The sequence below is a fragment of the Poecilia formosa genome, unplaced genomic scaffold (assembly GCF_000485575.1).
Source record: "Poecilia formosa unplaced genomic scaffold, Poecilia_formosa-5.1.2 Scaffold643, whole genome shotgun sequence".
NCBI classification, from domain to species: Eukaryota; Metazoa; Chordata; class Actinopteri; order Cyprinodontiformes; family Poeciliidae; genus Poecilia; species Poecilia formosa.
Genome location: NW_006800582.1, coordinates 170,794 through 184,749, shown reverse-complemented (window position 1 = coordinate 184,749; position 13,956 = coordinate 170,794). Strand labels below are relative to the sequence as shown.

Sequence of the window (13,956 nt, the reverse complement as noted above, 5' to 3'; positions counted from 1 at the left end):
GAGAAGCTAGCTGAATCTAGCCAAGGGTGAAGCTAGCCCAGGGAAAAACTAGCCGACAGAAGAGCTAGATGAAGGAGAAGCTAGCTAAAAGAGAAGCTAGCTGAAGGAGAAACTAGACGAAGAAGAAGCTAGCTGAGGGTGAAGGTAGCTGAGGGTGAAGCTAGCTGAAGGAGAAGCTACCTGAGGGTGAAGCTAGATGAAGGGGAAGCTAGATGAAGGAGAAGCTAGATGAAGGAGAAGTTAGCTGAGGCTGAAGCTGGCTGGCTGATTGTTGTGCATTTAAGGTGTAAAGTTTACCTTCGACCAAACGCCCCCCAGAGGAATCCCAGCGCCCCCCTTTTGTAAAAATGTCCGCCAGCGCCCCTGCCGTCCTCTGAACGCCCCCGTTGAGAAACACTGAGCTAGATTAAGGAGAAGCTAGCTGATTCTAGCGGAGGGAGAAGTTCCCTCCTCACTGGACCAGGTTGGGCAGAGCCGATGGTTCTGTTCCAGTTGGACCGGGTCAGGGGGTTTATCTGCGTCAAGCTGGTTGCCGAACCAAGTGGCTCAACCTCTTCAGGTTCCAGGTCCGTTTCCTCCAGCCAAGTTCTGGTTCTGGTTCCATATCAGATGGTGATGATGTTCAGCTGAGGAAGTTCTGGAGGTTCTGGAACTATGTCAGCAACCTTAGAGGAGCAGCTGCCAAAAAGCTGTTCAGGAGTCCTTCAGAATCCGGGTCCGGCTCTGATCAGCCGGAAGGCGGGCGGCGCCACAGCGTGTCTCGGGTCTCTGCGGCACACCGGGTCTGGCAGCAGAACAAAGACCGGCCTTACACTCTTCCTCCTGGGACGCGAGGGCTTCCTGCCCCTCCCATCCTGTGACATCACCCTCCCTGACCAATCAGCTGTCAGATCACCCAACACTACCGGTTCACTTCTCCTGTCTCCATGGAAACGGCTCAAAGTGGGCCCGCTTGCTGCAGCCGGGCTTCTTCTGGCGCTGAGCTGGAGACGAACAGAACCTCAGGCAGGAGGTCCGATCGGGCCTGGAGTGGTTCTGATCGGAGCTACAGCTCCATTCAGAGGCTGGAAGAACCTCTGCAGGTCCAGAACCAGAACCAGAATCTTTCTCTTCATCATCATCCTCACAGTTACCATCTTCATCATGGAGCTGCTGTGTCCGCTCGCTGCGATTGGTCCGTCTCGGATCAGCTCGCTGTGATTGGCTGGTGCCACTTTTATAGGTAGATGTGAGAACCTGTGGAGTAGAATCAGCTGAGATCTGAGTCTGTTCTGGTTCTGATCCGAAACCAAGAGCCGGGTTGCAGTTAGAGCTGAAGAAGCCAGACTCGGTGCTTTGACATAAACCTGCTCTGATTGCAGCATGAAGCTGCACACCTGGGCTCTGACACACACACACACACACACACACACACACACACACACACACTGAACAGGAAGCTGTCTCTGCTGAGCCTTCGTTGAGGACCAGCTGGTGTTTTTGTTTTGATTGTATCTAAATTAGATTAGAGACAATTTACTGTTGCCCTGGCAACAGAGCAATCATCCTTAACCCACCCTGACCCTGGGTTGACGGGTCCGGTGCAAGTTTCTGTCGGTTCTGTAAAAATCCAGCACTGAGGCAGAAAACGTCCTTCTGCAAATAAACAAGAGAATGAAAAATAAACATGGGAGAAGAAGCTGTTCCTGTGTGGTTCTGGTTCTGTTGGACCCGCTGCTGTTCATTGTTTTGTTGCATCCGATGACAAGAAGAAGTATTGATGTTCTCCAGGTCTGCTAACCCAGCTTCATGTTTGACTTGCTGAGTAATAAACACTCCATACACCAGCTTAACAACAGTAATAACAATAATAACAATAGTAGTAATAATAACAATGTAATTACATGTGATTAGCTAAAGGCAGTTGATCTTAATGGTTTCATTCCTTGAATCTGGGAGAGGAACAGACTGGAGTCCAGACTTCATCTCTGATTCGCCTCCCAGGATCCTAAAGGACTCTGGGAGCTGAAGCTCCAAGCCTAGAACAAGCTTTGAATAAACCTTGAATAAACCTTGAATGCCTTGAAAATAACTGTACTTGAGTAAGAATAGCACTTAAGAAGTTTCTAAACAAGAAATGACTGAAGTAGGAAGAAAGTTATTTGGTAAAATGACCAAATACTAAGTAACCTCTGATATATTTTAAAATGATGTCATCAGTCAAAACGTTCAAAGTTATGTTAAGTTTGGCACTGAAAAGTGTTTAGTAATGTTGTTTTTACTGTCCATCTGAATACCATGACGTGAAAGTGGCTCCAACACATTTTAATTTGAATCATGTGGATTGGATTTAGACCTAGCTTTATTTCTATGCAATAAAACTACTCATATCTACATCGATAGACAGATCTATATAAAAATATCGCCGTGTTTTGGTCCCATGCTGGTATGACTGGTACCGGCTCTCACTCTGCACTGAAAGCTTCAGACGTCCTGATGGAGCTCCTTTCTCAGACGGCTGGTGTTAGTGGTGAACAGATGCTTTTGATCCGTTTCCTGTTTGGACAGAGTAAACCTGAAGTCCTGTCAGCCGCGTCTCACTCTCCTGTTAAACCGTTAACGCTGCCTAAAAAGGCGAGCGAGTGGCTCATCTCTGAAGGGTGGAAGATCTTTGTCTCATCATCTGTCCCTGTAACCGTCTCCGCTGTTAGCTAACGGCTCTGGAGCTGTCAGTGTGCGGCGCAGTGATTTACTTTGTTTACCTGACTGTTTGACCCCCCAGAATGTATGTGTGTGTGTGTGTGTGTGCGTGCGTGCGTGCGTGCGTGTGTGTGTGGCTGGCTGCCAGGCTCTTTCTGCTGCGGTTCTGTTTGTGTATGTTTCCAGTAATTATTTAATGCAGCGGCTTGTTACTCTGTTTTCCTTTTTTGCTGCAGCTGCCACAGCAATAAATAGAGGCGTTTTTGAGGCACCTTTAAACGCCTACGTGTGTGTGTGTGTGTGTGTGTGTGTGTGTGTGTGTGTGTGTGATGTTATTCATTAGGACCTTTTCTGCTAGAATCAGTTATCTCCTGAAGGCAGCTGAGCCTTTGGGACCAGAGAAAAGCCTCACGTTTATGTAGCAAAGTCCCATTTGTCAGGTTCTGGTTCCGTCATGTGGATCAGATTTGGGTTGGGACTGTACTGGCACTAGTATTAGTTTGGGCCAGATGGAGTTCCTGAAACGCGTGGAAGTCAGTAGTAATATTTATTATGGTTAGAGATACAAGTGTGTGTGTGTGTGTACTTGTAAATGCGCTTGTTTGGAGACTGCAGTAATTAACAGATAACATAAGGACTCCTGTGGATACGGGGACATTTTCATTCGACCTGGTTTAGTTTAGGATGAGAATCACTGAACAGTGAATTTTGTTGTTTATTGTTTATATTCTGATAATAACCAGATAAATAGACTCGACTGGTAAAGAACATTTGTAGTATTCTTTCTAGATCCAGGACTTCAACTAGTTAATATATAAAAACATTGCTCCAATCTGATGGTTGAAGAAACTGAAGTACAGATTAAAAACTATAAATATGTTTGTAATTGAGCTCTGATGGATATTTTTAAAATTATTCAGCAGGAATAAAGTGTTTTGAAATGAGAATGTTGCTAATCTTGTTGATGTAGGTTTTTTTTTTATTAAAATGCGATTAGTTATAGACCTTGCAGTCAACGATTAAACATTTTAATGCAGTTAAGTTACAATATTTCCATCTGCTTCTGGACTATCAGTTAACTTTACCCATTTGATCCAAAAGTTGTTTTACAACCACATGCAGCTAAAAGTGACTGTGGTTCAGCCCTGAAGTCAACTTTTGTGTTATCTTTTCTTTACCCCCAGGTGAAGCAAACGTTTAGTCAAATAATGTAATATTTTTAAATTTAACAGCTTTTAAGACCCAACTCATTCACTGTGACTACCTAAAGATTTCACATGGCTGTTATTGGAAAGTGTCACCATATCTGGCTACTTTAATCAACATAACTGTCTTCTTTTATCTCTCAACAGATTGCAGAATAACTCAGATTTGGACATTTTTTAAAAATTTGTTTCCTTTTTGTCTTTACATGCAAATATTTTTGGTGAATGAAGCAGCATAGAAGATGCGTAGAAAGGGTCATTGTTCGTTTTCCACCCGAGTGCCACCATGTCGCCTGCTTCCTGTCCTGCAGCTGCCGTTATCACAGTAACACAGATCACACCGGCTGCTGCTGGAGGCGGTTTCCTAACATACCTGTTATTTGGTTAAATGGGTTTAAATCAGACTAAAGTCTGAAATATTATCCAGAGCAGGGAAGCCTATTCCAGTTAAATGCTTGGTGCTTGCTAAGGATGTGTTCATCCTCCTGTTTCACCTTGGGAAATGACTTCATCTCTTTCTGTCATCCCCCCGCCTGACTGCCCCTCCCCCACTCCCAGACCCCACAGCTTTTATTATTGACTTTGTTTTAGAGATAAATCCATAAAGATGGTCTCCTAGGAGGCATTTCAGCTTGACGTCAGACACAAATAGAGTCACATTAAAACCATGTGGCCTGGATGGAAAGACTGCAGGTGATTGCTAAACCTGGGAGAGATTTAAACGGCCACGCCCGATAAATCAGAGCATGCGCAGAAAACCGCTGCAGAGCGTCACAGCTTTCACCTTCAGTCTCCGAATTTCACTCATTCACTTCCTGTTGTGAAATTCCCCACCGAATCCACGCCGGCAGAAATCCTCTGGAAGCAAAGACTGGTGTGTGTGTGTCTGTGTGTGTGTGCGTGTGTGAGACCTCTGGTGTCACAGCTAGTCAAGCAAATCTTTAATTAGTTCTTCATAATTACTGAAAGGTGGAAATGGGATTTCAATTGTGAATTATTTCCAGGTTTGTTTTGCAGGAAAATTAATTGAAGAACAAAAACCAGGACATTTCAGCTGATTTAAAGTATAAAACTGTTTTATTTATGTAACCCTGAATGAAAGACTGTGTGAATTGAAATTATATCTGTTATTCGACTAATGGTTCCTGTCAGCCTCCTGCAGCTATAACTGACCTCTGTAGTTATTTTTATTGCAACATACCTATTTATTTATTTAAACATACACATTTAGCTAAGAATCGATGTAAAACTACTGTATCCGTATTAATTATGTGCATATATATATTTATAGTAATGTCAAAGTGAGTTGATTAAATTGTTTGGGACGATAATTGGTCTGAACTGAAATGGTTTCGGGTCAAACCAACCTGTTCTTAACAGCAGCAGCATATTAGGAAACCATGTGATCATCATGTTGAATTTTTGAAGAGATGTGACATGTCTATTTACCACATGTAGACGTGCTGTTTGTCTGCAGAGCCTGAATGCAGTCTGTTGCAGGGGAACACAGAGACAGTCAGGACAAATAACCATGCACACACGCACTCAGACCTAGGGACAATATAGAGACCATTTAACATGATAGTCATCTATTTGGACTGTGGGAGGAAGTCGGAGTACCCGGAGAGAACCATACACAGGGAGAACATGCAAAGTCCATGCAGAAAGACCCTGGGCCGGGAATTGAACCCAGAACCTTCTTGCTGCAAGGCAACAGGCTAAAGTACTTTAAAACTCATCACTAAAAGTTTCTAGCACGTCAGTCGATCCTCTGGAGGTCGGGAGATCTTTGACATCTCTGAATAATCGGTGCCTAACCTCCTCATGGTTGTCAGTTCTGTTATCTGTTCTTATTGATCTGTCCCTGCACTCCAGTGCATGTCGCTCTCCATCTATCCTCACCGAGGTTCTGCTGTTGGTCCGACTCTCAGAACTGGCTGCGTTTGGTTGCCTGGTCATCAGGCCACAGAGTCACGGACAGAGCTGCATGCGGTCGGCTGTAATCATCTGCTGGTTAGTTACCCTTTGGTACAGCAGGCTGGGTGCTAATACCTTTTTGGGGGATTGTCCAGGATGTTGGGTGCTACCTGCTCAGCTTGGTGATAGGGGGCGCTAGAGCAGTCTACCAGCGGCCTGCCATGTTAGAAATGTTAAAAGTTACATAATTTAGAGCTGCATAATCTGGCATCATAATATGGAAATTGTAGCATGTGAGGCCAATAGGCAGCTGCAGGAACAGTGCAATCAGAACAGCCAGATCGACGCGTCAGCTATAAAGCTAGCTTACTCCGTCTTCACTGTCTCTGCTGTCTAAAAATGCTTGAGAAATAAACGAGGCTCAGCCTGGCAGGGGACAAATAAAGCCTGATGGGCCCCGCCAGGCTGATGGCACACCCAGAAAAACACTGAATACTTTTTGGGTGCTCGTCCAGAATGTTTCTGTGTAAATCATGCAGCTGAGGTTTGTTGTGATGCCTTCAGGGTCAGAAACTGTGAGGAACTGGGAGGCAGGAATGTCAGCATCTAATAGGGGGTTTTGGGGGATTTGGAGAAGCCTGGGTCTAGCCCTAACCCTCACATAACCAGGAAACTCCAGGAGGAGATCCAGCTCCAAATTGCCCCCTGGTGGCAGATCAGGCTGGAGACAGAGGACGGAGGATGTCTTCATAAACCGTCCTGCAGGGTCTCGCTGTCATGTTTCCTGGTTTGGCCTCTGAATGCTGCGTGTCACTTCCTGTTTCCTTAATCAGCTCAGCTGTGGGATCTGTCTGATTCCTGCTAACCGGCTCTGGAGCCGATATCCAATCAAAACTCGTCTCCAATTAAGCAAACGAGCACAGACTGCAGTTGAGCCACTAAAAACCAGCCGGCAACGCTTCACTTTTCTTTGTCTGGATCCTCAGAGAGAAACAACTGGAGGCGTTTTACATTCGACCCAATCGTTGCAATGCACCGGTTTGACGACATGAAGCTCACCAGAACTCTTCTGATTTGTCAGCTTTCCTTTTTCAGCTCACATAAATCTGATCTCAATCTGTGCCTCAAAATTACATTTACGTGATGAAATGACTCCAAGGGGCTGAAGATGTTGGATAAAAAATACATGATGTAATGATAAATCTGAAGAACTCAAACATAAAAATGTTTGTGTCAATAAAGTTACAGTTTGATTTTAGGGGGGACTGAAAATCCTGAATATTTTTCTTCTGATAAAAACATTTATGATCTCTGTTCTGATTTCTATGTGTTATTGTGAGCTACAGTACAAATTACAGATCTGTCTTTGCTTTTCTTGTTTCAGCAGGGAGAAAATCCTAAATTAACTACAAATATTCCTAAATATCTTTAAAAATTCATAAATATTGTTCAATATTTTAATCTGTGTTTACTAACAGAAATAATGTAGGAGGAAAACTGTGATAGATATTGCTGATACTATAACGCTAAAGATGACAATAATATGTAAGAATAATAAATGAACAGCTGATTCATTCTGAGGCGGTCTGAGTGCAGACCTTCGGCGTGAGGAAGAGGAGCAGGACTTCCTGCAGGCGAGGAACTGGATCTGGTGGGAACAGGAAGGTTTGGAAGGTTCTGGTTCTCAGATCCTTGTTTGAGCTGCATCACCACAGGCGCTGTGGTGCAGAAAGCATCAGGTTCATTATTATTCGGTTGCCATGGAGACGATGGAGGACAGAGCGAATCATGCAACTCCCTGAAGAATCTCCATGGTATGGTCTCTAATTTTTCCATGGCGACAATAATGGCTGCTGCAGGGAAAACAGTCTGCTGTGGAACCGGTGAATCCAGTGGAACCGGTGAATCCAGTGGAACCGGTGAATCCAGTGGAACCGGTGAATCCAGTAGAACCGGTGAATCCAGTGGAACCATTTGTGTTATTTCCATCCATTTTGTTTGTATTTCCTCTAATTCATGTAACGCTCTCTGAATTGTCTTATTCCTATAGAAATAAAATTACCTTAGCAAAGCTTAAAGCTGAAACAGTAAAAGTTTTAATTTGTTTCAAGATTTAAGTTTCAGACGTAGAGGACTCCATGCTCCTCTGTCTGACCCGGTTATATCTGACCCGGTTCCGTCAGGTCAGAACCAAAACTCGGTAAGGAGGCAAAACTCCGAGTCTGAAGAGGCAAATCATAAAGTCCTGAGAGGCCGAAGAGGTCAAAGGTCTTTACAAGAGGTCAGGTGGTTCTGCAGAACTTCCTGTCCTCAGAACCAAAGGCATAATTTTCTAATTTGTCCACATTATTGAGAAGAGAGGCAGCAGCTGCTGGATGAAACCCGAGAGCAGCCCGGTGTGTGTGTGTGTGTGTGTGTGTGTGTGCGCGTGCGCGCGTGCGTGTGCGCGCACTGTAGGGAAAGCGCTGCAGGTGTTGAGTTTCAGGCCTTGCTAATGTGTCTGTGAATGGCAGTGTGAGGCAGACAGATGGAATGAGCTGAATGGGTTGGCTAACAGATACTAATGGTTCTGATGGAACCCAGTTTCCTGGAGAAAGCCCAGGTCCGTTCTGAAGGTCTGTTCTTAAAGGGCCGGTATCGTGTAAATCATCTCGTTTCTCCCTGCTGTGTTGCTCTGATTCTTTCATGTTGGAGAATTTCTTTAATCTCCATGGCAACCATTTAGCTGTTAAAACACCTGGGTGGCCCTAGCCCCGCCTTCGAGGCACAGCTCCTCCCCCACTCAGCTCCTTCAGACTAGCCAGCAGCAATTAGCAAACAGCAGAGCTCCTGATAGGAGCTGCTGCTCAGAGCAGTGCTGGTAAAAATGTTAAAGGGTTATAGAGTAGCCATGTTGGGATGACTTCCTGGAGGCGGAGCTTCGTAAAGAACAGTTCTTAAAGAGACACTGACCCAATTTCAAGGCGTTACATCAGGAAGTCAAATCTATTTAAAGTCATATTTGATATATAAAAGATTTCATAACAACTGAAGGTAAAATAGCTGCTGATTATGATATAAAATGGGAATATGTGCCTGGAAAACACATAAAGCTGCCCCTTTATAAAAACAAACATACGACACAAAATGAGAGAAGACTTCAGAGGCAGAAAGTCTGAGCCAGTCTTTTTTCAGTCTCGGTCCTCTGGATGGAGACTGAGGTAGCATCATTCCCACCAGCTCTGTCCAGTCCACTTTAACCCGACTCCAGTTCGTTTGCCTATAAAAGCCCGTCCGGTTGGTGAGGTGTGATCGCTAATTGACCTCTGACCTCTAGTCATCCAAACCTCGGTCTGGGTTCAGTTGAAGTGAACTCTGGTTTGGTCTGAATGTGAACGCCAAGCGGACCAGATACCGCTCCAGAATCAGGAAGTGGACTACAGAGCAGGGCATTCTGGGTAAATACAACCAAAGCTAACATGCTAGGATAGCAGGAGAAATGGCTCCTGGTCTTTAGCCAAAGACTAAAGAGAAATCCTCCAACCACTAAAATCCTCCATCTTGTTTCCATCTGGTGAAGAAGGAAGTTGCTCTCAGTGTCTTCAGAGGTTTTTGTGTTGTTTCCTTCAGTGGTTCTTGGTGCAGCGCCCCCACAGGCCAGGAGAGGAACAGGTTGGTTTGACTCAGAGCAGAGAGGAAGAGAACCACAGCATCTGGTGGAGCAGATGATGGAGTTCTGGTTCCAGTAGAACCAGGTCGACCAGACCATGAGGAAGGGAAACAGACCATTTAGAGCAACTTCAGAAGATTCAACAGAACTAGCTTATTGTAATTTCTGTGTTTTGCTGTCATTTCTACATTTTTAATGACCTTCTGGCCCAGATTTTCTCTCTTTAATACATCAACCTCAATTACAGACAAGTAAAAACTTCGGAAATAATTTTTAAAACATCACAGAAAACAATACATTTTTTGGAAACACCAAGATAAAATCTATATAAATGTCTCATTCAGTGGATCTGCTGTAGAGTCCAGTCAGAACAGGACTGAATCTGTGTGTTATCAGCTGAACACACACACACAGAGGCTAGGTATGATCAGTTCTGAAGTCACTTTATTTGAAATGAGCTGCAGCTTTACTCCAACTATCAGACCGGACCTCCCAGTTCCACCCCCATGCCGACCCACACACACTCTGAGGTATTACGTTACACAGGAATGTCTGCGTGTGTGTGCAGCATCGTGTTTCCAGCAGAATGTGACCAGCTGAGCAGAATAAACTGAGCATTAAAAAGCTTGTTTAACTCCAACGGAACCAGTGACAGCTTTATGGAAGTGAAATTGAAGTGTTTATAGTAGAGGTTCTGATTCTGGAACGGGTCAGGTAAGTTGCTTCAGGAAAAATCAAAGTGTTCCCTCAAAAGTCCCACAGAACCAACCCAGTGACGGATTGTTTAAGAGCCGCGTTTCAGGTGCAAACAGCTGCTGCAGGATGCTAAAGCTAATGCTAATCAAGAGGGCTGAGACTGTTCAGGTCACATGACCCCGACATGGTTCTGTTAGATCTGGAGGTTCTTCTGGATTTGTTGGTTCTGGAGGTTCTGGAGGTCTGGTCCTCACATGGTGGGTAAAGTAGAAACACAGGAAGTGATTATGAGGACCGACAGCTTTCCAACAGCTGTGCTCTTTATCTGTGGCTGCGAGGTCAGAGGTCATGTGTAGGCAAAGGGCCGAGTGTGTCGGGAACAAAGCAGGTGCTGATGGTTAGAATGCCAGCCGGGGGTCATAGTTCAAAGGTCACAGGTCACTTCCTGTATTGCTCCATCACTGAGCTCTCCTTCATCTTCTGCTTTCACTTTCATCCCGTTTGTCTTCACTATTCCTGTCCGGTTCAATGAGGCGGTCTGGTCCGGGTTGGGATTGGAAGCTTTTTCCAGAACCGTGTTGCTGCCGTCTCTCTTGCTGCAGTGTCCTACTTTATCGTTTCCTTCCTGCTGCTCTGACTCCGTTAAACAGGATTGTAGAAGAGTGTGTGTGTGTGTGTGTGTGTGTGTGTGTGTGTGTGCGTGCGCGCGTGCAACTCGTCGGCTCTAATTAAGCTGGGCTCCTTAACCAGACAGCTAATTAACTACACACACTCGTCCTTTCATCCCTTGTCTGACTTTCCCTTCTTACATCGTTTGTTCTCTTTCGTTTGCATTTTTCTTCCTCCATATTTTATTCTATTTTTTTCTCTTTTTTTCCTTCCATTTATTTGTTGCCCATTTCTTCCTCCTCTTCCTCGATGGTGTTTTTCTGGGTCAGGGGGGAGGGGAGGATTTGGGTCTTATTTTAGTTGCTCCACATATTTGCCGGGTTCCTGCTGTATTCAGCATCCCTCTTCCTCCTCCTCTTCCTCCTCTCCAGTCAGAAGTAATCCCATTACGCTGCAGGAACGGCTTCTATTAAATCTTGGAGGATTTTCATCGTAGGATGTAGATGATGATGAAGAAGAAGGTGGTGGTGGTGATGATGATGATGATGAAATCGTTGGGCAGACTCTGGAAATGGATCCGGGTTTTATCTGAAGTTCTGCTGAAAGGTTCTGGTGCCCAAAGAAACGAGTCTGTGGAGAATCTGGACCCGGTTCTGATCTGGTTCTGCTTGCTTCATCATGTGTTTTTTTTGTCAGCTCTTACATTTCGGGTTGGTCTCACGGTTCTGGTTCTGTGTTTCAGATCCGAGTGGACGGCGTGCCGCCGCCAGCCCAGAATGCCTTGCTGTATGAGACGGTGGCGGTGGCGGAGGGCCAGCCCATCCTGAGGGACATGGTGTTCAGTCCAGACCACCGCAGCATCTACCTGCTGAGCCACCGACAGGTAAGGCCCAGTTCTGATGCCCCCAGAACCAACAGCCGGGTCCGGAGCTTCTGCTCGCTGTGACAAGCCAAACCTCCAACCGGACCTTACAACCATAACAGAGGCCGTCCTGAATGCTAATGCTAGATAGCATAGCCACCAGAGTGGTGGACAGTGCTAAGACTGGATTAAACAAATATGTAAAAGTGGCGTTCTGCAGCTTTAAGCCTCCAGAAAAAGACCAGAAGCCAAACAACAAAACGAGCCGCAAACACCGAACCCTTTTCTGAACAAACATCAGTTTGCTTCTAAACAGGCCCAGTTTGGCCTGGTTCACTGTCTGTCCTGAAACACAGCCAATGGAAACCTGGCACCAGATCGGGTCAGAGCAGAACCCAACTGAAGGTTCTGGTTCTGTCTCCAGGTGACCAGGCTGCCGGTGGAGAGCTGCCAGCAGTACAGCAGCTGCTCTGACTGTCTGGGATCAGGAGACCCGCACTGCGGCTGGTGCGTCCTCTTCAACAAGTAAGAGCATTCTTCTTCTTCTACTCACTGATTCATCACAGGGGCTCACCTGGAGGACCTGGAGGACCTGGAAGGTCCAAGTAGGACTGATTACTTTGGATAAAAGTCAATGCAAAGTCCTCATGAAGATAGAAGGACCCTCTATGTGTGTGTGTGTGTATGTGTGTGTGTGTTTGTTTGTAATACCTTGTGGGGACCATTTTCCTGACACTACGCTGTGGGGACCCACTGCTCCTTGTGGGACCGAAGCCTGGGCCCCACAAGGGGAAATGTTGTTTGTGGGTCAGGGGTCAGATTTAGGACTAAGGTGTGAATTGAGTTTTGGTTACGGTTAGGATTAGGCTGTAGAAATGAATGGAAGTCAATGGAAAGTCCCCACAAAGATAGCAACACAAACGTGTGTGCATGTGCGCGCGTGTGTGATCCCCTCAGGTGTCAATAATGTTGCTATAAATTCTCCAATCTCTCATCAGGATGTTTGATGTTCAGCATCCAGGCCAGGGAAGGAAGTTCCTGTTTAGAGCTCCATCAGTCAGCTGTCCCTTCAAAGTAAAAGCCTCAGCCACAAGGCTGAGAGCAGACCCAGGAGGCAACTTGTTGGGTCTCTGAGTGTTTCTGTGTTTATGGACCAGACAGTCTCAGCTTAAAGGCTTATTGAAGATGTGATGCCCTTACACTTTACCCTGAGCGTCACCTTCAAGGCTCCGTCTATTCAGGCTAAAAAGCCAGTGCAGAGTTTCCTCTAATGGTAGCTGCTTCTGGTATGCAGCTTTGCTTCTCTTCCTCCTCCTTCTCTCTCTGTCAATCTGCTGTTCATTAGAAGTAAACAGATCATCACTACAGGTTGGAGCTGCTGCTTTCTGCAGACTTCACCTCCACCTGTCGGCTGCTCCGCCTCCACCTCCATCGCTGCCTCCTCGGTAGTTCCATCGTTAATCAGGAAACAGGAAGTTGGGTCATAAAAACTGAGATGATAATCTGAGAATCAGAAAAAAATCAGCCTGAAAATGGATGGTTGGTTGGTTGAATGGATGGTCAGATGGTTTCACTGTCTGGTGACCTTTAACCTCTGCAGGTGTTCCAGGAAGGAGTCATGTGACCGGTGGGAGGAGCCTCAGCACTTCAACACCCGTCTGGACCAATGCGTGTTCATCTCGGTTTCTCCTAGCAACATGTCCGTCACCTCTCCTCCCACTCAGGTGAGCAGCCGCACCCCAACCCACCTGTGGCCTGGACTTTGTCAGCTCTAAGCTCCACCTCCTCCTTTTATCCAGCTGACCATCAGGGTGCAGAACGTCCCGGAGCTTTCGGGCGGGGTCACCTGTGTGTTCGAAAACCTGACAGAAACACCTGGACAGGTGCAGATAGAAGGTCAGGTGGTGTGCATGTCGCCGTCGCTCGAGGAGCTACCAGCACAAGCTCCTCCCTACGGTGAGACACACACACACACACACACACACACGTGGAGTGGTCGTGTGCAGGTTGTGTGATGATGGTCGGCCATGTTTCCTGCAGGGGAGAAGCGTGCGGTCCAGCTCAGCCTGCGCTCTACAGAGACGGGTCTCCGGTTCATCTCCACCAGCGTGGTTTACTACAACTGCTCCGTCCTCGGCTCGTGAGTCTCCTCCTTTTCTTCATCCTCTTCATCATGTCAGCTGATGGTACCTTTGACACTTGGTACCAAAGTCCGGTACCTGGGAATCACTACCAGTTTTCGATACTTTTGCATGTGTTGCTTTTTAATAGTAAACGCTCTTATTTTGTTTACCATATTTACTTTTCAATTTAAAAAAAAAAGATATATAAATAATTCC

The 13,956-nt window shown here is 45.9% G+C and overlaps 1 protein-coding gene across 5 annotated transcripts in view; it reads left to right on the top strand.

The window, feature by feature from the left end:
• plxna3 (plexin A3) overlaps nt 1-13,956 on the top strand; it is a 60,671-nt gene that overhangs the window by 14,168 nt on the left and 32,547 nt on the right. For all 5 annotated transcript variants that reach the window (XR_001660290.1, XM_007541940.2, XM_016665989.1 and 2 more), the window contains exons 6-10: nt 11,498-11,638; nt 12,042-12,142; nt 13,218-13,341; nt 13,417-13,573; nt 13,658-13,757. Coding sequence is in view for 4 of the 5 variants with exons in the window: in XM_007541940.2 (XP_007542002.1) it covers nt 11,498-11,638; nt 12,042-12,142; nt 13,218-13,341; nt 13,417-13,573; nt 13,658-13,757 (623 nt within the window). In the remaining variant the exon portion in view is untranslated. The remainder of the gene's footprint in view (nt 1-11,497; nt 11,639-12,041; nt 12,143-13,217; nt 13,342-13,416; nt 13,574-13,657; nt 13,758-13,956) is intronic.